At 40.2% G+C, this 24,567-nt stretch overlaps 1 protein-coding gene across 5 annotated transcripts in view; it reads right to left on the minus strand.

The window, feature by feature from the left end:
- Positions 1 to 24,567, minus strand: part of zfyve9a (zinc finger, FYVE domain containing 9a) — a 38,554-nt gene that overhangs the window by 3,160 nt on the left and 10,827 nt on the right. For 2 of the 5 annotated variants that reach the window (XM_081598005.1, XM_081598006.1), the window contains exons 2-18: positions 24,458 to 24,554; positions 23,384 to 23,491; positions 20,462 to 21,789; positions 19,028 to 19,127; positions 16,772 to 16,948; positions 15,806 to 15,978; positions 13,864 to 13,993; positions 13,452 to 13,574; positions 12,054 to 12,209; positions 10,443 to 10,667; positions 8,636 to 8,718; positions 8,422 to 8,526; positions 5,623 to 5,773; positions 4,672 to 4,752; positions 3,716 to 3,878; positions 2,684 to 2,789; positions 1,462 to 1,638 (exon numbers count right to left, since the gene is read on the minus strand). In XM_081598005.1, coding sequence (XP_081454131.1) covers positions 1,462 to 1,638; positions 2,684 to 2,789; positions 3,716 to 3,878; positions 4,672 to 4,752; positions 5,623 to 5,773; positions 8,422 to 8,526; positions 8,636 to 8,718; positions 10,443 to 10,667; positions 12,054 to 12,209; positions 13,452 to 13,574; positions 13,864 to 13,993; positions 15,806 to 15,978; positions 16,772 to 16,948; positions 19,028 to 19,127; positions 20,462 to 21,789; positions 23,384 to 23,453 — 3,348 coding nt within the window. In that variant the 5' untranslated portion in view covers positions 23,454 to 23,491; positions 24,458 to 24,554. The remainder of the gene's footprint in view (positions 1 to 1,461; positions 1,639 to 2,683; positions 2,790 to 3,715; positions 3,879 to 4,671; positions 4,753 to 5,622; positions 5,774 to 8,421; positions 8,527 to 8,635; positions 8,719 to 10,442; positions 10,668 to 12,053; positions 12,210 to 13,451; positions 13,575 to 13,863; positions 13,994 to 15,805; positions 15,979 to 16,771; positions 16,949 to 19,027; positions 19,128 to 20,461; positions 21,790 to 23,383; positions 23,492 to 24,457; positions 24,555 to 24,567) is intronic. The other 3 variants (XM_081598009.1, XM_081598010.1, XM_081598007.1) reach the window with 3 other exon arrangements.

Consider the following 24,567-nt stretch of genomic DNA (forward strand, 5'->3'; position numbering starts at 1 on the left):
ATAAAAGTTATATTTTCTTTCAGGCTGTTTTTAATTACCGGTTTTCGAACTTTCAATTAGGTCGATACTTTTTGAGTTTAGAGGAGCAAAGTTTCTGCTCCTACTTTTTTCTACCACTTCTGTTTTTCTCCAACATATATGAGATCATATTTAAATAAATATAAATAGATTATAAAAGGCTCAGCTGCTCCGGACGCCAGAGGCGCAAAAACCTTTAAAATCAGTTAAACTTTTAGAGCAACAGCATAAAAATCACTGAAAAATTAAACTTTTAATCTAATTTTATTCAGTGAGGAAAAATGAATATTTATAGGAAATAAATGTTTTTAACTAAATCCCAGTTTGAATAGTTAAATGAATGTTTATGTTCAGTATATAAACCAGTTTTTACAACTTTGTGTTTCTTTTCCACAATAGTGAAAAACATTGGATGCCAACTCCCGCCTGTAGGTGGCAGTGTTTCTTTTGCTTCAGCAGTTCATGATGTCAAGTTATAATCCACGATGGAAAATCGAGCTGTTTAAGTTCGTTAAAGAATAAAAATGTTTGGCTTCCCGATCTGAATGTCTGTTATTTTTGTAGGTTTTGGAAAAAGTTTGAGAAAATATATATATAAAAATTCAAATATTTTTAAAGTAGCTTCACAAAAGCAGTGATTTAAAAAAAATAAATAAAAAATTTAATTTAAAAAACAGTTGAAAAATCCTGGAGGGACTGAATGAATTTGACTGCTTTGGTTCAGAAGAGATTACCTAAAGCACTGGTGCTCAAAGTGAGGTCCAGGGGCCATCTGCGGCCCCTGGAATAATTTTTTGCGGCTACGACTACGACTTTTAAATCCAAATCTATGCACAAAAACACCAGATTCAAAACAAAATGATAATCTTTTCTGAGTTTTTTTTTGGTTTCCATCTGTTGTCATGGTAACCAGGACCACATCTACTCACCTGTAATCTAAAATCCACCTCTGTGCAGCGAAATATGATTTTAATTTCCATATTAAAACTTAACTAAAAGCACCAAATGTTTTCAAATGAAGTTTGACCTAAATTATTTTTTTGTATTGATGAGAACAAATTAAATGTTTTTCCTTCAATAATCAGAAAACTGGATGTTTTTCAGGAAAACGTGCAATAAAACATCAGAAGTTTTGAATCTAGAATCCCGCTCCGCCATTTGTTTATCTATTTAATTAAAAAAATGTTGATAATTTATTGTTGAATTTTTTTTTTTTGGTGATTTTACTTTTTTAAAATAATCTTAAAGTTTTTTTTTAATTATTATTATTATTTTGTGCTGCTTTAAAACATTTTTTTTTAATTTGTGAGAAAAGGTTTGGACTTTAAAAATAGCAACATTTAAGAGCGCAGCGTTCGGACCCGGATCCCAGCCCGGTATCCGGTATCCGGGTCCGAACGGCTCCCTGAGGATGATGGCGGCGCGGCGGCAGCTTCGTCCCACCTGGTCAGAGTCGAGCGTGACCCGCAGGCCGAGCTTGGCCATGCCGTCCTCCTTCAGCAGCTTGAGGTGCGGACACAGCGCCATGCAGAACGCCCGCGCCACGTTCTCCGCCAGCCGGCTGTGGTCGGCCGGGTCGCTGAGCCCGCTGGGCTGGTCCTCGCTCTGCAGGAAGAACACCTGGGAAAACACACACACCTTGAACGCACCGCAGAGATGAGCTCCAAAATTCACATTTTCTCTTAGTTTTCAGGGTTTTTTAAACCCTTGAATTTCACTGATGCGTTTGGAAAGTTTGATATTTTATAACATTTTATAATGAAGAATCTGACATTTGATTAAAAGCCCAAATTTTCAACTAGACATTAGTAATGAACAATAATATAAGGATGTAAACATATCAATACGTCTCCGCCGTAACTAAAGAAAGAAAAAGTTTAAAATTTAAATTTGGAAAACATTATTTAGTTGAAACCGGACATTTTCATACACTTAAAACATTTTTTTTTCTCACCGTCTGAAGTTAAATCAAACTAATTTTCTCTAGTTTTAGGTCAGTAAAATTATTTCTATTTGCTAAACGCCAGAAAACTTCAGAACATTTTTTAGATTCTTTAAGCATTTAATTTGAGCAGGAAAGTTATTTATCTTAACACGTTTCAATGTAATGATATTTAATATTCCTACTGGCTCAGTGACTTATTGACTTAAATAAAGGTTGGTTTATATTTTTGTTACGTTTTTTTTGGTGTGTTAAATTAGTGCTTTGTTATCGGACCAGTCGGGTGTTTAGGATGCGAGAGAAAAATCACTTCAAAACATGAAATTTTGTTATATTTTAGCTTACACAGAATAAAACATTATTAATAACAGTAAAAAATTATATATAATAGTGAACTGAAAGTGTATTTTATTAGTTCATTTGTATTTGTTTCACACCTTTTTATCTCCAAAGGTGTGAAGTTGGAAAAGTTTGATGACTAACCTGGAAAGTGCTTGAATTTTATTGTAGAAAAAGTTTTAAAACTTTTTATTTTTCTTTTAAATTTCCTTCATTTGTAAAATGTGAACTTTCTGAGTTTTTAGACCTGCAGCCTCGTGGGACGAAGGTAAAAATGGTTGAACGTTTGATCCTGTGAGATCTGCCTGCTGGCCTGAATGTCCTGCAGTAAACTGGACAGAGTGTGTGTGTGTGTGTGTGTGTGTGTGTGTGTGTGTGCTTTACCTCGGTCCAGCGGATGACCTTGCCGTTGGCTTTGAACTCGGAGCCGTGGAAGATCTTCACGCTGGTGATGGACTCCATGGATTTCCCGTCGATCGGGCTGATGACGCTGAGAGGAGAAAGAAACTTTTGTTTACAACGACAATGAAACCAGTCGGATTCCTGGGGAGACGCAATTTAACCCAATTCATCTCCAGAGTGGTGGGGGGCAGCAGGCAGCTGCTCCTCTGGAGCTTTATGAGCTCAGAACGGGTCGGGCTTTTTCCCGCAGAGCGCCGGAGCTTTAATGAATAAATATTCCACCGGTTAGTTGATGCTGCATCTACTCAAAAACACATTTATTAGGAAATAAATGTGTTTCTTTCACAGGAGTAGAAAACCCAAAACATTTACTTAAGTAAAAGTAAAAGGTCACTAGTTCAAGAACTTACTCAAGTAAAAGTAAAAAGTATTTAGTAAAAAGTCAAATACTGAGTAACTGATCAAATTATCAATTATTTAATAGTTAAAAAGTTTGTAATGAGGCGGACCAAAATACAAAGTGGAAATTTTTGGTGTTTTAAAAGACCAAAATGACAATAATTCATATCAGCAACAAAAAATAACAAATTCAGGCAAAATAAAAAGTTTCCAAATCATTTTCTCCTTTCAATAAAAAAAACTGAAGAAAGTTTAACAGAAACTGCAGGTGAGTCTGAATCTGGTGGATTTTTGGTTAAAACGTGTTTGATTTTCATTCAGTGGGCAGAAAATCCAGACATTTTACTCAAGAGTAGAAATACTTTAGAAATTACTCAAGTAAAAATAAAAAGTACAGTGTAGTAAAAATACTCCTGAAAGTAAATAAATTTTTTTTTAAAAAGTTACTGAAGTAAATTAACTATTTACAATCCAACTCAAGTATTTAAATCTGTTTTCTGCTTCAATTAGACGTCTGTAAAACCGATCACTTATTATCCGAGTTGTTACTTGAGTTTCTACAGCAGAAACTGTGAATCTGTCAGTTAAATTATCTGAATGTTCATTTTCTCTCACCCTTTGTTGAAGTTCTGGTCGTCTTCGGTCCACAGGATGTGGACCAGCTCCGGGTTCTCCTCCTGCTCCGCCTTCCCGCAGGTTATGGTGAAGTCCTTCATGTCCCTCAGGGCTTGCCGTAGAGAGTCCATGGTCTCCGCTGTGATCTGGATCATCACACCGTCTGAAGCAGAAGTAAAATGAATTAGTAACACTGGATGATGCTGAAGGAAACGGTTTTAACAGCTCAAGATTTTACAGACTGTGTGGCTCATTTGTCCTCGGAGAGGCTATAAAACAGGAATTAAAAGAGTAATATTAACTGAACTTTGTGCCATATTCATTTATGATATGAAATAAGCCAGAAATAGCAAGATTTCATGGATTATCACACAAAGTTTCACCACTTTTAAGCTTTAGGTTTGTAGAAACTGGGTAAGAAAGAAACACCTGACCAAAAGATTACAATACTTGCTTCAGTTTTTTTTGTAGTTACTCTTATGAGATCTCATGTTTTTGTCTCGTTCCTGTGGTGTAAATCCACTTTATTACGTCTAACCTGGAGTCCCTCAGGGCTCCGTACTCGGTCCGCTACTCTTCTGTACGTTTGTCAAACTTTATCTAAGTTTTAACGCATTTAAAGACGAGAACTTACCTTTGAGACTTGCATGAGCTTTAATACTTTCTGTTTACTTCCCATTAAAGTTAAATAAAACTTTGTCAACTTATATTAGTTACCGTTTGATAATCTGGCCAAACAAACCCTAAATCTCGGTATGTTATTAACATGTTAGGCAAGAAAACGATTCCAATTCCCTCTGAAGAAAAATCTGAAATTGTAAAATAGTCACAGCTTCACCGAGTAAGAAAAGCTACCAAGAAAAACAAAGTTTCATCTCAATAAATCTGAATACAAGAGGAATGTTTTTATATTTTCCTTTAAGCCATCTGGTATTTTTATCCACATTTTTTCTCACCTTCTACTATGCTGGTCTTAGCCAAGAAGCCGGACGAGGCTTTCAACGCACCACTGAAAACAAAGAAGCAGGATCCAGTAACTGAAGAAACAGAGAAACAAACAAACCAGGTCAGTTCAGATTCACTAGAAAACTACTGAGACGTTAAACTGGGAGCAGAAAGGAGAACAGGCAAGTCAACGGGACGCAAAAACGGGAAGAGATGAGGGACAAACGCTGCAAAAACTAAATATTACAAAATACTTTTGGTCTAGTTTTGAATGAAAATATAGTTACACTAAAAATAAGACAAAACCAACTCAAATGCAACTTTTCAGCAAAATGTAGGAGCTTTTCTTAGTCAATAATTCATCAACATTGATGAAAAAGTATTTGTTTCACTGGCAGATTATTTCTAGATAACATTTTATGGACGATAAATTGGAAGTTATTGCGATAAATGATATTGTTGTTTTGAGACGAATTTCAAGGACTATAATGTGTAAAAAGAATAATGCAAAAACACATTCTTCAAAAGAGCAATACACTTTAAATTCAAATCAAAATTTAACACTGGAACTGGAAAACATTTTAAATATCCAATCTAAACGACAGAAACAATAAAAATGCATTAAGAAGTCTCTGTAAACAAAAACAGCTGGTTGAGACCAAAACACCAGATTAAAGACTTTTACCATCCAGTTTTTGGTAGAAACAGAGAAAAAAGAAAGAAAAACGACAAATCATGCAATCAACCACATGATTGATTGATTGATGGCTTATTGCAAAAGGCCTAATTATTTTACTAAAACAAGACATTTTCCCTGTTATAAGTGAAATAATCTGCCACAGAAAGTTTTTTTTTCTTAAAACCACCTCCTATATTTTGGTGTAAAGTTACTTATAAGTCAGTTTTGCACTAAGATGTTTACAGTAGAATCTCGACAAACTTCTCGGTTAGACTCTGTGCACCTTTGCGCGGCTGGTGATGGATGCTGATGGCCTGCGTCTGGTAGTTCCCGTCGTCGTTCTGGACGCACACCAGATGGGAGTCGGCCCGCTCGTTGAAACACGCCCCCATGGCCAGAACGTGCTCGTTGGACTTATTCATGGCCTTCATCAGCTGCAAGGACACACAACGCACAGCGTGACCAACGGCGTTGGGTTGGGCCTAATCGCTTCCGCTGCAGATCTCGGGTTGAACGTCGATGGCAGCCTGGAGCTGGATCCCAGTTCCTCGTATTAATCCTGCGTCTGTTTGCCAATCAGAAATAAAACTGAAAATCTGCAGGGCTTTAATCACTCGCTGCGTTAAACGCTGCAGAGCGGCGGTTCGCTCTTCGCTTTGCTGACTTCCCATCTGTCAGCGCGGCGGCAGCCAAACTCCAACGCTGACGCTCATTCGCGCCCCGCAGGCGACACTTTATGGCACGTGGGCAGCTTAGAGACCCGATGCTCAGCTGCAGGGGAAACCGCGCAGGTTTGCATCACCCAAACACGGAACTGTGTGTGGACAAAACACACTGATGTTTTCTTCCATGCATCACCCAAACACAGAACTGTGTGTGTGGATAAAACAAAAGTCACGTTTTCAACCCGACAAAAATCTGCTGACTGAAATGATTAATTGGATTACTCGTGATTAATCGCTAGCTGGAGTATGCAGACTATAAAACAGGGGTGTCCAAAGCGTGGCCCGGGGGCCTCTTGCGGCCCTTGAAATGATTTTTCATCGGCCCCCCGACCACAAATCAAGAACAGTAAAAATTTGACCAACAAAATAAAAAGTACTTTATGTTTTTATTCTAACAAGGGGACAGACTAAAGTCTCTCGTCTTTTTTATGTGTTGGATCTTTAAGAATTAATAGATTTTATTTAAATTTGGTTTATTATTGAGCAGATTAAAAAACAAACAAACAAAAATAAAATCACAATAAATGTTTGCATTTTTAATGTAATGAATTTTGTGGCCTGCAAGTTGCTTACATTTGTTAGTTTTGGTCCCAGTGACAAAAAGTTTGGGCACCCCTCTCTCTCTCTCTCTCTCTCTCTCTCTCTCTCTCTTTCTCTCTATCACACACACACACACACACACACACACCCGAGGTTCAACTCAACCTCATATGTACACTATTTATCTAGTTTTATGACTTGCATTGATTTTAGACATTAGTTTTTAGAAAACCAAATTTTCCCTTTAAAGGAGACATTATATTGCATAAAGTTTGGAAATTGTAAAATTTTTTCCCCCCATCCTTACACATTTGAGCCGTTCTTGGGAGTCACAACGAGCGCGTGTGGTATGAAAACACGTAACTCTCAAAGCACACACCGTCCTTGAGACGCTCCTTTTCCGCGGAGCAGGAAACCGCCGGCTCATTCCGTAACCATAGCAACATGTCCGATCGTGACCGGGGACCTTCTGTGCCTGAGCCCTGCTTCATGCTGCAACATCTTATTAAAAATGAATGACAGAGACTAGTCAGCTAGAAAAACTGTGTCAAGATACTCGGCTTGTTGTTTTGTTTTTCTGCTTCTGCCTGAATTATAAATTTAAACGATGTAATCGACCAGCTGAGTAGAAAAAAACAAAAAACAAAGGTATCGTCATTTTTAGCATCAATTTATGGATTTATCAAGAGGATGTTAAATATTTTTGATGGGCGATATAACCTCAAATTGTTGTCGTTATAGCAAAGGGTGAATAAATGTATTTTTATCTGTTGCAGCATGGAGGTTTGCTAAATTTATTAGAGTAAAAACAAGTGGTCAGAGTGACGTTGCCAAGTTGAAATTTAGAAATAGTCCCTACAAGTACAGAAAGTTTCAGACTGAACAAGTTATCAGATACAGAAAACTGCAGTTTTCAAACAATAACTTGACTTATTAGAAGCAAGTTAACCAGGCTTTATGTAAAAAAGAAGCTGCATTCTTCACCAACTTAAAATTAAGGCTTATTAAGACTTTTAAAAAGACCATTATGAATTAAATTTAAGACCTGTATCACGGCAGAAATGCACCTTTCATATAGCAGAAGTATCAAGCTTTTTTACACAAATTGCGCCTGGCATCATGAGGGTTCCAGGCGGTGGCGAAGACAAACGTTGTCCAGCCATCTAGCGATAAATTTGCACTTTACCCAGGATAGACTCCAAAAAAGCTAGCTAGCTAAATAGCTAGGATACATCAATGGCCTCAAGTTGCAGAAAGCAACAAAGATTTCTGCATGCGACTCAAACAGTTTGCCTGAAAGAAAAGTCCTGAGAAAAATAAACGACACATACACGGTTAAATAGCCCTGCCATGACAAAATGTAAGAATTACTATTAAAGTATTTAAGACCATCTTACACTTCTTAAATTAATTTAAGATAGTTTAAGGCCTTAATTTTATATGCATTTATTTCTTACTTTTTGTAAGGATGCAGGCACCCTCGATGACTTTTTAAAAATGATATATGATCAACTCAATTGGACTGAAGTCCAAGCTTTGACTAGGCCTCTCAAACGGATTTTGTTTGTTTTTAGCCATACAGACGTGGATCGGAGCTTCAGAACATTGTTTTGCTACAAAGCCCAAGTTCTCCTGGTTGATTCATGTTTCCATAAATTATGGAGAGTCTGAGTCCTGAAAAGGTGAGTCATCAGCAGACCATTACTCTACCACCACCGAGTTTTAACAGCCGTCTCTGATACGCTGCACATCCAACAGGATGTTCCAGTTTGATCCAACTGGAAAAGGTTCCTGAAGGGAAACGTTGAGAGACTCACCTCATTGTATCGATTGCTGGGGATCTTGATGCTCGTCTTCTTCACCTCCATGTCCACAACCAGACCTTTCACCACCGGCAGAGTGTACTGGTAGTTACGGAAATCCTGTAAAAAAAGACGACCATATTATTTTATTTTATTAACATACACAAACAGGCTCATTTTGAAGTGTTTTCACTTAAATAACAGAGAAAAAAGTGTGAAAGCCACTTACCGCTAGCAGATTCATGATGGTGTGCCCGGTTTCTCCAAATAGAGGTTTCCTGAAGCGAACGCTGAACAGTGGACACGGATAAACTGCAAGAGCAAATAAATAAAGTTAAAACTCCAATGTACTCCATCACAGCCGACTTAGCAGTTATGTAATTATTGTATCACTTTCCAGAGCAAAAAGCAGTAGGCTAGTTAAGAAAACTATTTCTTATTGTGACGCATGACGGGGTTTCTGCTGGTGTCACCAACTAAAATTTAAGACCATTATGAATGGAATACAAGACATGTATCATGACACAATAGTACAAACTTCATCCAGCCAATTGGCGAGAATTTTGCATTTACAGATAAATGCAAAAAAGCTAGCTAGCTAGCAAAGGTATGTTAGCAGTGAGTTAGCGGTAGCCTGAACCGCCTTGACTGACAGAATGTAATGAAGCACGTAACACTGACTTTTGTGACAAAAAAATAAATAAAATACATTAAATATTCAAGATTAATGACCCTAAAGCATTGTGACTAAAAAAATGTAAGGCAAACTTACTTTCTAAATGAACTTAAGTCTTTAAGACCATTATGAATGGAATTTAAGACGTTTATCACAGGACAAATTTACAAACTTCATCCAGCCAATTGAGAATAAATTTGCACTTACACAAAACGGATGCAATAAAAGCTTGCTAGCTAGCAAGGGTATGTTAGCAGTGAGTTAACATAAGTCTGGCAGAAAAGGGAGGAATAAACAAAAACAAAACATTGAATATACAAGATTAACAAGATAAAAATAAAGACCTGTGATTAACATATTAAAGGCAAACTTACTTTTAAAAAATAAATTCAAGACTTTGTAAGACCTTCATTTTTGACACATAAATTTCTGAGTATTTTTGAGTGAAGCTGACCTAATTAGAAATCTCAGGAAGAAGGCTCCTAACTTTCAAAAGAAGAATCCTGCTTCTTCTTAAGCTTCTTAAACTACTATTTTCAACTTCATCTCATCCAGCAGCTGGAAAAAGATCCCTAAACACTAAAAGCCGTTTTGGCCTCAGTATGCAGAATCAGAGCCAACCCGCCTTGTGTGGGTCAGGCCTCGAAGAGGCGAGCATGTTGACAACAGCAGCGTTTGTGCTGCGGATTAATTTCTTGGTGATTCCAGCAGTTTGTGTTGAAAACGTGTCTTTGTTAATGTATTCCAGCCGAAGTTGCAGGATGCAGGCGTTTGGCTTAAGAGAGCGCGGCGGAGCTCTGAGCTGGCAGGTCCGACTGCGAGAAAAGAGGATTCTGAGGAGAAGGAGAGCCTCTCTGACAAATCTGCACACCAGCTTTCCAGATTCATGAGACACTGCAGAAAAATGGGGGCAGCATAACAGCTGCCTGCTTTAAAATGACACAAAGCATCAAGAGAGGCTCTGGTTTCTGCAAGTTCACCGCAAAAACACAAAATCTTACCAAGTATCTTTTATAGTGCAAATATCTTAGTGCCACTTCAAATAAGAAAATTAACTTGCAGGCAACTTTTCAGGAAGATATTGGAATTTGCTTTAAGTAAATAAATCCTTAATATTGATGAAAAAGTAGCAGCTCCATTGGCAGAACAGAGTTGGCTTTGAACCGTAGTATTTGAAACACGAACCAACATTTTGATGTGCAACGACTGCAAAATGTGATGTTTTAATTGTTTTTGTGGTGTTTTTATGATGCAAAGCACTTTGAACCGCCTTGTTGCTGAAGTGTTTTCTACATATAAACTTGATTGATTGATTGATTGATTGATTGATTGATTGATTGATTGATTGATCCAAACTCACATCGGTACTCTGCTCCCAGCCGCAGCATGAGGCGGATCGGGAAGACCTTGGCCCACGGCGTCTCCCACTTCTGGATGAGGATGCCGAAGAGGTAGGGCGGGTTGGGCAGCAGCAGGTCCTGCAGCGACTGGAAGGACGGGCTGATGTAGAGGAAGCCGCCATGCTCTTTGCTGCCCAGGAAGCTCTGGGTGAAGAATGAGTGACTCAGGTGGCTCAGCACGTTGCCTGGTGGCCGGAGGGAGGAAGAGGAAGAGTCAGTCAGCAGGCAGCACAGCGAGCGGCTGAAGCTCCATGAAACCAGCACTTCCTGCAAACGCCTGACTGACGGCGGCTTAATGAGGATCAACACACACAATATGACTGCCTTCCAGCAGCTGACACGGCTCTGATGCAAATGCGCAACAGGAAGCCGCCTGAGGAAAGCGAGCCGTCGCAGTCGGCTCATATTAGCAGTTTTTGCTGTGCAGCGTATGGATGTAAAAAAACAAAACACAAACGAGACGTCCAGACGATAACGCTGGAGGTGAACAGGCGGCTGGCGGGGATGTACTCTCTGGAAACAATCGGATTCATCGTGATGAATCAATTGTTGAAATGATCAATTAATTTAATAATCAATTTTTACCGACCCAAATAAACAGAACGTCCTGAAATAGCAACATATTCAGAGCAGTAATTAAGCTGAAACTATTAACAAAGTATCTTATGCATTCAAGATTAAAAAAAGAAGAAAAGCTTTTATGTGTCTGTAAACATGCAAGTATGTTCACCTGGTTCAAATTCTGTAAAAAATAAATAAACAAATAAACATGAAACACCTTCTGCTTCTGCTATGCTATCAATAATTATTGATGTCACATCAAAGAGCTCAGCTTTTCACATGTTGATGTTAAAAGTATTTTTTAAGCTGCAGATGTATCCTTTGCTATAAATGATCAAGCATTCACTGATCAATAACCAATAAATCAATTAATCAAATGATAATAAAAATGAACTCAATCATTTCCATTTGAATGGTTTGTTATTTTTCTTTATTCCGTCTTTCTATCAAAAACCAGATGATAAAACTCTTCAATCTGTTGCTTTAGTCTCAACTTGCCCTTTTTTTCTGGGATAATTTTGTTTTTGTAGAGACTTTATAATTCATTTTATTTGTTGTTTCATTTATTTTGGATATTTAAAATCTCTTCCAGTTTCAAATGTTCATTACAATTTAAAGTTTATCAATCTTCGACAATGTGTCCCATTTATGCCATTTCCATTATATTACTTGAAAATGGTCTCAAAACAATGATATTATTGTGCATCACAATAATTTCTGGAACAATTTATCGTCCAGATAAATGTATCATTACAGGCCAGGCGTTCTCTAAAGGTGCTGTTGCATTTTAGGCAATGACATGATTATTTCCTTATCTAAAAAATGAACTGAACTGTTTATTTGCATCTTTTTATGCCTTTCTAAAATCTTATGAAAAAAGGCTACAGTGGGTAAATGAAAAATCTCCAGAATGTGATAATTTGTTTGATTAATCGTGACAATAATGGATTCCTAAAACAAGGTGAGCTCTGCTCTTTGTAGCTCTGGAGGAGCCGCAGCAAATTTCTCACCGCTTAGGGCTTCTTGGTAGAGCTGCACAAAGTGTGTGAAGATGTCTTTGGGGATGGTTTTCTCGTCAGGCAGACACTGCAGCAGAATGACGACCTCGGCCTGGCCGACGGCGTGCATGCCTTTAGTCGTCACGTACCAGCACTTCCTGTTAACATCTGAGAGTTAAAGAGAATAAAACCTGGTCAGGACGCTGAACTTAATACCAGGATCAGTGGAGTTTCTGCAGGTTTCACCAAGACTTTTTAAAACCATTACGAATGGAATTTAAGGCCAATATCCACAGATATAGACGCCAAAAAGCCAGCTAGCTAGCTGCTAACATAGCAACAGTAGCCTCCAGCATCGAGAGCAGGGGTATCAAACTCATTTTGAGCCATGTCAAAAATCTGAATGTTCTTATTAAAGGGCCGGTTGTGCCAATATATGTTGATAAAAACCAATTAACTTGTTAAAATATCAATAAGTAGCTGTTCCTCCAGCGTTCTGCGATTGTTTTAGTCGTTTCTTACAATCAGAATTCCAGATTTTGTGGTGTCAATTTAGAAATGTTTCTAAGACATTTTTACAATATTTGTGCTAATGTGTGATGTTAAATGTGACTTTTTATTACTCGTATCAATTGCAGATTATAACTTGACATCAAGAAAGGCTGAGGCAGCGGTCACTTAAACTCAATGTTTTTGGCCAATTTAGCGAAAATTTGCACTAAAATCAGAAGAAAATGTGGAGATTTGCTGATTTTCTGTGAATTTTGCAGAAGTGTGAAAAACTGGAGGGAATTATTGATGTAATTTGGAGCTTAAAGGTCCATATAAAAAGCTACAGCGGGCCAGATTTGGCCCCCAGGCCTCGTGTTTGACACCTGTAGAGGATGCGACGATGTCTGAGTGCGACTCAAAGTTTTGCCCGACAGAAAAGTCCTACAAAAAAAGAGAATGCATAGAATATACAAGATCAAACAGTCCTGTCAGGACAACATCAACAAAATAAAGACCTACTTACTTTTTGTAAATGTTTAACATGTTTTAGTTACATGAATTTAAGACTAAATGATTCACGGACACTCTGCAGTAGGGAAAATAAAAATCTTATATACCAAGAAACAAGGAAAACGTTTACAAGAAAATGTGCAGCAGAGGATTAAATCAGCAGAAGTGAAATCCAGACATATGTTCCAGATTTTTCAGTGCTGCTTAGTTTTATTTGAACTGGTTTGATTTATAACATTGTACAAAAAGGATTAATTTTATTTTATATAAAAACAAGTATGAATATTAAGTCAAGAATTTGTGTTTTTCTGATGTGAAGCACTTTGGACTGTTGCTGCTGAAAAGTGTTGTACAAATAAACCTGATTGGTTGATAAATGTGTAACAGAGGGGTGTAAACATGACTCACAGTTGACCAGCTTGACCATGGCTAGCAGGTTAGCATTGAGCACAAACACCAGGGGGTCCGGGCCTCCCTCCTCCAGCTGCTGCATGAGGACGATCTCCGACGGTCTCTCCTCCACGGCGTAATCTGCGGGAGATTCAGAGCGCTGAAGTCAGATCAACAGGAAGAAAAACCAGCCAGAGCGAGACAGAGATTCAAGGTCCTGCTGTGTCTGGTTAGAACAACAGAACAGCTTCCACAACATCGTTTAAGCATCGCCTCAGCGTTCCCGTGAACAAAGCTTCTCCCCTCTCTGTTGGGCAATGAGTGGTGCAAAACATGAGCGGTGACACAAAGGCCATGAGGAGCACACTAAACGGACACAAACACAGCAGCAATGAGGAGGCAGCAGAATGGTGAGGATGAAGGCAAGCACCTGTGATGTGGCCTCCCGTACCTCCTTTGACTCCGGTGGAGATGAGGATGGGAGGGAGCCCGTCCTCCGGGATCAGGCTGAGGGAGCTGCCCACGGGGCTGCCCGCCGGCGCAGCGGGGGTCTGGGCCGCCTGCAGGGTGGAGAGGAGGTGTTAGGCTACGATCACACCTGAAGTGACCCGAATGCAACCTCTGTCTGACCTTTTCAAGACATTCTGAACAACACAGACTGGATTTGTTTTGGGCTACTTGGATAGGGGGTCATAAATATGCATCTGATGAAGGGGGTGCACCGATTGCAATGTTCTGGTTGATTGTAGATTACTGATCTTTAAAAAAAAAAGCATTCAGCTTCTATGCACCACAAATCTTGTACAAACTTCCAGAAAACTGTAAAACAGCTGAAACGCTGACTTCCTTTAAATCCCGACTAAAAACCCACCTGTTTAGAGTCGTATTTGAAACGCAATCAATTCTGAATTTGACGCTGGCATTTGACTTAATGTGATGTTTTGATTGTTGATTCTATGTTGCATGACTCTGTGTTTTTGTGTTTGTTATGATGTAAAGAACTTTGAAATGCCTTGCTGCTGAAATGTGCTGTACAAATAAAATTTTATTGATTGATAAAAAGCCTGACCTGCTAATTCTGAATTTGGCAGATACCAATATTTTTTTTGTCTGAAATATTGATAAAAGTGGCAGGAAAGTGGGTGGAGTGACTGTTGTTAACTGCAAACATGCAGCCACCACCTGGTGACCGCTCCGTCGGTCAAACCGCTCCGTCGGTCAAACCGCTCCGTCGGTCAAACCGCTCTCACAGAAGAGGACAGTGGATGATTATTACACTTTCACCGAGGTAGATCAGACCGGCTTCACATGCAAGTATCGGTTGATCACCAATCTCCTAAAATTAAGAAAATCGTCTTGGATAAATCAGCCCACCCCTAATAATATATCCATTCCTAAATCTGGGGTCGGGTCGCGGAGGCAGCAGCCTGAGACGTCCAGACTTTCCCCAGCAGCTTCAAGTTCAGATTAGTGGAAGAAAAACATTTAGTGTCGAACCTAATTGGCATCTTCTGTTGATTCCCCGTCTCCACCGAGTTTCTTTCTACCGCCACATGGCCAGTTTGCCAGAAATTGGCCAGAATTAGATTACCTAATGCAACGTCACTTGAGATAATTTGAGCAGGAAACGTCTCTCAGCTGAGCCACATGAAATGTATTGTTTTCTGAAACAAAACTCACTTGGACAGATGGCATTCAGCAGCTGTTCACTCCAAACAAATACAAGGGCTTTGCTGTAGGAATACTTTTACATGAGCATAGTCCCATTAATGGTCCAACCAGGCACAATATGTCTCAACATTAAGCTTTTTAGTGCCGAAGCATTTGTAATTCCCTTCATTTTAACATGTTTAACATATTACAGTCGGTTATGGAGGCAGGATTTCCTGAGTAAAGAGCTCACTCACTGCAAAACCACACATTTTTATCAAGTATCTTTAGTCTAGTTTCTGGTGCAAATATCGTAAAACATTTGAAATAAGAAAACTAACTCATAGATAACCTTTTAGCAAGATATAAGTGTTTGTTTTAAGTCAGTAATTCCTTAATATTGATGAAGTTCTAGTTCTACCGGCAGATTATTTCATTTATAACATGGGAAAATGTCTTATCAAGGTGAAATAATCTGCCAGTGGAAATGCTACATTTTCATCAACATTAAGGAATTACTGACACAAAACAAGCTCCTATTTATTGCTGAAAAGTTACTTCTAAGTTAGTTTTGTCTTATTTCAAGTGTGCTGAAATATTTCCACTAGAATCTAGACTAAAACGCTTGATAAAATGTTGTGTTTTTGCAGTGTAGTGACTCCCTTTATTCATCCGTTTGAGCTAAGCTAGCAGCATTGGTCGGGGCTACACGCGCTTCGTACCGATCTCACCTCTGAGGCCTCTGCCGTGGCGGACTTGTTGGAGCAGGCGGAGGCGACCCGTGACTGCGAGGACGCCGAGCCGGAGGACGGCGGCTTGGAGGACTCTGCTGCGTCTCCGTTTGGAAGAACCCCGTCGGCGAACCAAACCCTCCTCTGGTCCCGCGACAGGGAGCCTAAACAGCAAACAAACAGAGAACTTAAAAAATATAAGGGGATTAATCCAGCAGTAATTATTTAAAAATAAAATCTTTTTTTAGGGCTGCAATTATTGTTTCATTCAGCAAATGTTCTTACACTGACGATGAATTGGTTGAAAAGAAATTGCCACGTTTTTTATTTAACCACCTTTTTTTATACATTATTAGTAATATATGACAACTGCAAATAACTTATTTTTAAAATAAGAAAATAAATATTTTATGCAATAACATAACATGCTTGTTCATTTATAGAAAAGGAGGCTAAAAAAATATATACATCTCCAACATCAACATGTAAAATGCTCAGTAATTTCTGCTTTGATGTATCAATACAGCATAGGGCTGATATGTTTATTAATTAATTTACTTATTTTTGATTAACTGATTAATAACTGGAGAGAAAAAGGCGATAGTAGGATTTTTTTAAAATTGTAATTTTAATCGAGTGAAGCTAAAAGTACGACATTTATGGAGTTTTTGGTAGAACATTTAGAAAGATTTTCTTCTTTTACCTTTAATAAAAAAATATATTTTCTGTACAGTTTTGACATAATTACTGCTTGTGTAATGTTCTTTCAGCAAATGTCATTATTTAAAGTTCAGATGACGAATTACTAAATCACTTAATGATTATTTAATCGTTTCAGCCCTAAAAAATACATTCATTTCAGGCCCAGTTGTTGGTTTTTCCATCTATTGGGACAGAATGTCATTACAAAAGGATATAAATAACAGCTTCTTATTCTCTTGCTGATGAGGAACGTACCTTCATTGCCGGTTTGCTTCAGGACTCCCACGGGCACCATGACGGTGGGAGGCGGCGAGCTGAGGACCCCAGACGCCTGCGCCTGCTGCAGGGGGGGGATGGTGGAGCAGTACTCCGCCGGGTTGTTCGGGTTTGGACTCTGATTGACTGCAGTAGCCGGCGTCTCCGCTGATTGAACTGACAGCAACAGAATACAACATCGGTAAATATAAAGCGATTGTTAGGTTTCAGATGACGTGGCACCGACGTCACCCAATGCAGATGGAGGGCCGGAAGTAAATGCAGCCCATTTATTTCTGTTGATCCAGCATCAAAATGCCTAAAGTATGTGTCCTGTACGGTTGTTCCAATAGTTCTAATAGATAAAGATAAACATTTTCGTGTTTCGAAGGTAGTTGGTCACAAGGGAGTTAATTTAAAAAAACAAATACCTAAATAAGAAAAGAGAAGTGGCTCAACAATCTACAGCTTAAAACAGGACGTGCGGAAACTAACAATGCCAGAGTTTTCAGCGCCACTTTCTATCAGGTAACGATTGCATTAAAAATGTTTTTTTTTAGATGTTTTATTGGACAGTTACTTAGAAAGACAAGCATTCATATGGAAGGTAAGATATATTATTTTTAAGCCCTGGCGTGGGTGTCCTCAGAGCGCTAATGTTGTTAGCAGCTAGCTCAGTTTTCATGCTAAACGAAAAGGGGGGAAAAACCCGCTAAATAAATTAAATATAACCTACCCAGCCATACAGTCACCGTGAGCTGTGACTATTCCCAGACACGGTTCGTGTCTGGACACGAACTATATTCGTATAGGCCATGTCCGTGGGTTCGTGGCCACGAACATGGGGGTTCGAGGCCACGTTCGTGTCTGACCACGAACTATATTTGTGTCCAGACACGAACACGGAGTTTCTGTAGATCGGTGCGAATCCAGCGTCCTACAGCGACTCAACATTAACGTACAACTCCAGCAAGAATTTTGGTTTACAGAAGCTAAATAAATTATTTACCAGATTTAAGCTCATAGAAATAACATGGTTAGTTTGTTGTTAGCTATAGCATCGTTATAATAGACTAATTACTTAAAATAGCACAATTAACTACTCACCCGGCAGAAACAAGTCGACAGCCATCTAATGCTTTTTTTTAAATCCTAAATGTTCGACCCAACGTGAAACTAAATGATTGTACTCTCCAGGCTTTTGAAAGCTTTCTTCTGGCTCGTAGTATATTATGAGGTCTGCAGCTCCAGGTAGTTACGTGGATCGCCTCGACACCGGGTAAATCCTCAAGATTATAAGAGAAGTCTTTTTTACCGAGATAATACGGATCATATCCTTGACATACGCGTATTCTTTCGAGATGCCTCGGCTGTTGCAGCCTATTTAGGGCATTAGCTACTCGTTGTGATCAACTTTGCTTTATTTTGAACCGGAGAAATCTTCTTCCGGCCCTCAATCTGAATTTCGCGCGTCATCCGGGTCACGTGACTGAAACCCAGCAATAAGCTAGAGATTTATAAACATTTAACAATAAATATATTCTCATATTTATTGTTTAGACTAATATCGACATGTTTAGATATATCTGATTTTTGATTATTTATAGATTTCTCCTCTAATTTTGGGTGATGTCAAGAAGCCGTAAGCCTTCAATTTGTTATTGTGCCAAATTACATCCACAAATATTAACACATTTTACTGGGATTTAAAATGAACAACAGACCAACACAAACTAGGGTCATTCATTCCCAGTAAATCTGGTAGCTTTAAATGAAATCATGGTTGAGAAATGGTGGAGGAAGCATCATGCTGTGGGGTGGAAAGATTTTGAAAGTATTCAAAAATACTTTCAAAATAAAACGTCAACTCGTTATCTACATTTGAATAAAGAGTTGTTGAAGATGTTGATGATTGTGGGCAGGAAGGATCTCCTGTAGCAGTCTGCACTACAGTGTATCTGAAGAAGCCTCTGACTGAAGACTGATGATGTAATGTTTAAATATTAAATGATTGATGTGCCATCACTCGGTGCTTCAGTTGCCTTTTTACCAAATCCTTTTATAACTTTTTAAGTAATTTCTTGGACGGCTATATTTTACTTTTTTAGTAAAAAATATGTTGAAGTAGTGCTAGTCTTACTTGAGTACTTTACCATTCAGTTGGTATGACGTTGGCAAAAATATTTCTTTTTGCAAAGATTAGATTCTCTTCTCCAGTTTTTGTTTGTAAGAAATGTTGAAAACAGTGTTGCTCACCGCGAGTCAGGGCAGAATGACAGGTGACACAAACGCGGGCCTCCTTCCTGTCCATGTAGAGCAGCTTACACTTCAGGCTGCAACACGCTGCACAGAACACCTTAAAGAAACCAACACTGCATCAACACACACACACTGCACTTTACATAAACATTTCACAAACTTAACCAGAGCCCCCTGTGTGCTGCAAGGCTTTACTGTGACCCTTGACCTTCCTGAAAGGAAAATGCTGCATCTACTGTTTACAGCTGCCATGCAGGTGTTACTATTACTGCAGCGCCGGCTCCTCCCAGCTCCACTGGCAGAGCCACCGTGTTTGTTTACCACCTTGGGAAATTAAGCAGCGCTCGGCCCGGTTATCCAGTGCGGTGTCAGCGACCGCATGCTGCATTTACAGCAGCGCTGACGCCATGCGGGGGCGGGCCTTACGCAGGCTGCAAACAAATAACGACTGACAAAGTGCATCTAATTTGAATTTCCTCTCCCTATGCTAATTATTTACTTTTTTTCTTTTAGGTTACAATACAGCTCTGGAAAAAAAATTCTCTGATTTTACTCTATAGGTCTATGTTTGAGTAAAATGAACATTGTTTTTTTTTCCCTATGAACTACTGACAACATGTCTCTGAAATTCCAATCAAAAATTGTGTTTTTATTTGCAGAAAATGAGAAATGATCATAATAATGAAAAAGATGCAGTGCTTTCAGACCTCAAATAATGCAAAGAAGACAAGTTGATGTTAATTTAGAAACAACAATAACAATGTTTTAACTTAGGAAGAGTTCAGAGATTAATATTTATTGGAATAACCAGGAGGTTTTCAGGGGGGGTCAGTGCTGTTGTTTCCAGAGATGCATGTTCTTTTTCGGGCTGCAACCAGCGATTATTTGAGTAAGCGATTATTCTATTGATTAATCGGACATAAAAAATTGTCACGTTTTTCATTCAATTACCTAATTCTTTGTTTTCTACAAAATTATACATACTTTTTTAAATGAGTGAATAACTATTTTATTGCCTAAACAGCATTACTTTAGTGTACATTTGATCATTTGTAGTAAAAGACGCTACAAATGATCTTCACTCAACATGTAAAAAACTCACCACTTTATGCTTTAAGTAACATCAATATAGGATATTACTAATCTATTGACCATTATTTGGAGTAACCAATTAATAATTGGGTAGAAATAAAAGTTTAATGGGAGGTTTTCTTTACAGAATCTGAACCAGGTGAAGCTAAAACTGCCACTTGAGGAGTTTTGGCTTTATTCCTGTGTTATTTTTCAGAAAATTGCTTTTTATTCAGTCTGCATTCTTGAGTTGGTATTTAGAGGAGCAGCTGTGCATGATGAAAGTGGATGTTTAAGTCTCCCAGGGACGCGGGGCTCTGCTGTAATGGCCGCCTCTAACCGAGTTAAAGCAGCGCTGACCTTGCCGCAGGCCCTGCAGTGGTGCCTCCTCTTGGTGAAGGTGAACTTGACGTCGCATTTCATGCAGACCGGAGCCTGCGAGTCGGGCACCCACACAGGAGCCACCTCTCCCAGCGAGCTGGCGGCCATCCTGCACAGCGCCCCCTGCTGCCCGGCCTGAAGGTCGTTGTCAGGGCTCTCGGACGCAGTCAGCGACGGAGAGAGGGTTCCTCCGTTTCCATTGAGCGAACTCTGGCCCGTCCCGCCCGGCGCCGGGTCGGTGGGCGTGCCTCTGCGGCAGCTGCTGTCCATGTTCTTGTTCTTGGTGCCGAGCTGGTTCTGGACCTGGCCGGACAGCGGCTGCGGGATCTGCAGCTTGAGGCTGACTGGCTGCTTGGGCCGCGCTCCTCCGTAGGGAACGCTCACCGGCTGCAGCCGGCTGTTGTTCAGCTTCGTTTGGACGCCGCCGGACCCGCCGTCGCTCAGCTCCTGCTTGCTCTCCTCCATCTCCTTCTCTTCGGTCACAGAGTCCTCCTTGGACGGGACGGGAGACGGAGAAAAGTCCTCGGTGTCCTCCGCTTCGTTGACCTTTAAGCTGCTTCCATTCTCCATCTCCAGACCGTTGGGAAGGATCCCTGTTCGAACTTTCTGCTCCGTTTGTCCATTTTCAGCACATTTTCTCCCCTCCTCCTCCTCGTCGTCCTGCGCTCGGTCCCTGCCATCAGTAGACAAACTGTTCTCCTCCACCTCCGCCTGGACAGTCTGACTCCCGTTCACGCTTCCTCCGAGCTCCTCCGAATTTAAACTTTTTCCTTCCTCCTCAAAGTCCTGCAAAACAGCAGAACGGTTCTCATCTTTCAACTCTCCTCCATTTTGAGTCACATGTGGAGGATTATCCTCAGAAAGAGTCCGTTGCTCTGCTAATCCCATCTCAAACGTGAAGCGAGAGCCTCCACTGCCCACTGACGAAGGTTCCTCCTCGCTACCAAGCTGGACCTCAGCAGGAGAACCGGTCTGTGGGCTTCCTGTGCAGCCGTTCTCCACGACGGCGCATGGCGAGACGTCGTCGGCGCCCACCAGCTTGCCGATGTTGGGCTGAGGGAGAGGCGGGCTGTGGACGTCCGCCGGCCTCTCCTCCGCCCAGGGTGGATGCTCGGGACCCGCTGGCCTTTTGGGGTCGGGCCCTGAGGAGGTGCTGGACGGGTCGGGAAGGGTCTTGAAGGGCAGCGGGCTCTCCCGGGGGCTGATGTCTGCGTGGGCCAGAGCGGGGTTCAGGGAGAGCATGTGGGTGGGCGGAGCCAGGATCTGCGTCCACTTGGCGTCCGAGAGAATTGACGTGTCCGTCTCATCTGCAAAAGAACAAAAAAACTCTGTACTTCCACCTGCAGCTTCAGATGTAAAAATATTTGCATTGCTTGTGATTGTAAGATATTCAAACTTGAACAACTTTCAGCTTGTCAGCTAAACGTTTAGTGTTCATCTCTTTACTTTACTTTTTCCACATTTGCTCTGTTCCTACATGACTTGTTGCAAACTTTAAACTGAAATTCTAATTGTTTTAATCTACTGACTAGAAGTGCACTGATAAATCAGACCATATTTCCTTAATTTTTGGTAGATCAGTCAACTTCATGCACCGATCTTAATCACCTAAATATCTGAAAATCACCCACTGTCCCCTTTTGCTCTGCTGGGAGAGAAGGCTGGCCGTCAGACCCGCCTCTGAGATAAAACCGTCACGTGTGGAGTCACTTCACTTTTTGCTAGTTTAGTGGCTTTGTCGCTATGTTCATCAACTTTTCAGACAAAAAAAAAAAGAATCATTATTGGTTAAAATCATAATCAGCAGCTCTGGCTTTTTCAAGATCGGTCATCGGCCAGAAGGTTCAGGTGAATAGCCACATCTTTTCAGTTGTGATTAATACAGAAAGTTAGACACATTTGAACTCTTATCTACTGAAGAGTAGATGAGATTATCTTTGAGGCATATAAGGCACAGAATCCATGAATCCATGCAACATTTTAAGATTTTTTTTGTGGTTGAAGTCTGACGTTGCATTTTAAGAAACTATAAACAACAATTATTACAAATGATCACTCTTCCAGGTGATCAGAGAGCTAAAAATGGCTTGACCAAACGGAGAAATGAGGTCAGAATAGTTTGGAAAATCGGCCCGTGAATGAGCTGGAAAATTGTGAGAAAATGGGTTAAATGGTTCAGCAGCTCCAGGGAGGAATCCTGGATACGGAAAAATGAAGGTGTGAATGCTTCATCGCGAGATAAAACATTTCTGTAACATCTAAAATGATTTGCTCACATTGCTGTGTTATTTACTACTTGCTGATCTCCTCCCTGCACAGGAATTCATGCAAAGCTCTTTCAGTGTGTGTCACACACACACACGCACACACACACACATACACACACACACACACACACACACACACACACACACACACACACCAGTTAATCTGCCAGGCTGGATCTCTGGCTGACGGCACCTTCAGCCAAAACACACACTGAGCTCCCAGCACCTGTGTCTGTTATTCAGCACTTTCTTTTCCTGGGGTTATTTTCCATAAATCCACAAAAAAGCCATCTTTCTTCAACAATAGGGAAGCCAAGTCTGTCAAACACACAGCTCAGCACTGCAGTGTTTACTTTGCACTTACTATAAATAAACTCTGCGAAGCAACTTTCTCAGAAAGCCTCTAATTTCGATTCTCTGCTTATTCTAAGTGACCGAAAAAAGGATGCCCGTCTTGTCTTGAACCAATTACAGTTTCACTGAATCCCACAAGCAAAAAGCAAATCCAATTAGTGGCGTTCCCTCGCCACGCGGCCTCAATCACTTCCCTGAAGCGTTACTCAGCTGTGATGGCTGGACGCTCCTGCACACCTCAGTTGTTTTCCGTTTCCACGCCCTGCACCTGGCGTCTCACCTTCGTTCTGCTCGAACTCGTCCAGCACCTTGTCCAGGTTGAAGGCCTCGGCTTGGAAGTAATTCTCCATGGGTCAGGAAGCTCCACCTTGGCAAAGGCCGCGTGAACCTGCCAACGAGAGGAGTTCACCAAGTCAACGATTTAATCTTAAAAACAGAGAAACGTGTGTGGACGAGGGATGCAGCCGAAACTAAATTTAGTAATCAATCACTCTGATGATTCATCAAATTAAAAAAATGGCACAAACTCAGCAAATCAGAACATCACAGATTCCTCTAGTTTTGTGGTTTCATATTTTAAATTACTGTCCAGATCCAAACAACTCAAAACATAGTTTGTATCCCAGTTTAAACTTTTTTTTTTGTCTAAATGACTCCTGAATAAAGTAGATGGATATTCTGTGTGCTGTTCTTTGTATCGTTGTGTTGACCTTGGTTTCTGTTTGTTTTTCGTTTATCCATTAATAAAATCTAAATAAGGTGCATCAACTTTATTATTTCAACATTATTCCTGCATCACAATAACCTTATTTTCCATTAATAAATAAATAAATACATAAAAACCCTATCCTGACCCTTGCATTACATAGCAGAGTATACCTGAATTCAAAGTCCAAATAAAGAGACGCTGTAAAACACGCTTGTCAAGAAAGATGGCGGCTCTGGGCGTGCTGACATCACTATTTAAACCCAACAAACATTGGTAAAAAAAATTGATTAGTCGAGAGGATCCATCTATCACCCAGCTCTGCTTTCCACTAAATTTTCCATCAATATGCTGTAAAAACTAAATGTTTGTGACCTTTTATGACTTAGTATGCTTGTGGAGGGAGAATGAACTTATCCAAAACAGTGAAATAACTTTGCTAAACCTGTATCTCTGTGTGATTTACAGCTAAAATTAATACTGTGTACTCACTCTACCAACTATCCTCCGTTTTCTAGGCTGCCACGCATCACAGATAAAAACACTGCAACAGTTACTCTAAACAGACAGTTTTATGGCTGGAAACTATATTTGCACTTCCCTACACAATCCTGGCTGAACAATAATGAATTAAATGGAGAAGCTCACCTGCACGGAGGTCCTACTCTGCAGCCCCGGGCGGAGGGTTTTTCTTCAGCTCACGGTTCTGCCTTCACCCAGTCTGGCAAGCGCCCAGCGCCCACACCTGAGGGAGGAAA

Source organism: Poecilia reticulata, chromosome 17 (assembly GCF_904066995.2).
Source record: "Poecilia reticulata chromosome 17, P_reticulata-male-v2, whole genome shotgun sequence".
NCBI classification, from domain to species: domain Eukaryota; kingdom Metazoa; phylum Chordata; class Actinopteri; order Cyprinodontiformes; family Poeciliidae; genus Poecilia; species Poecilia reticulata.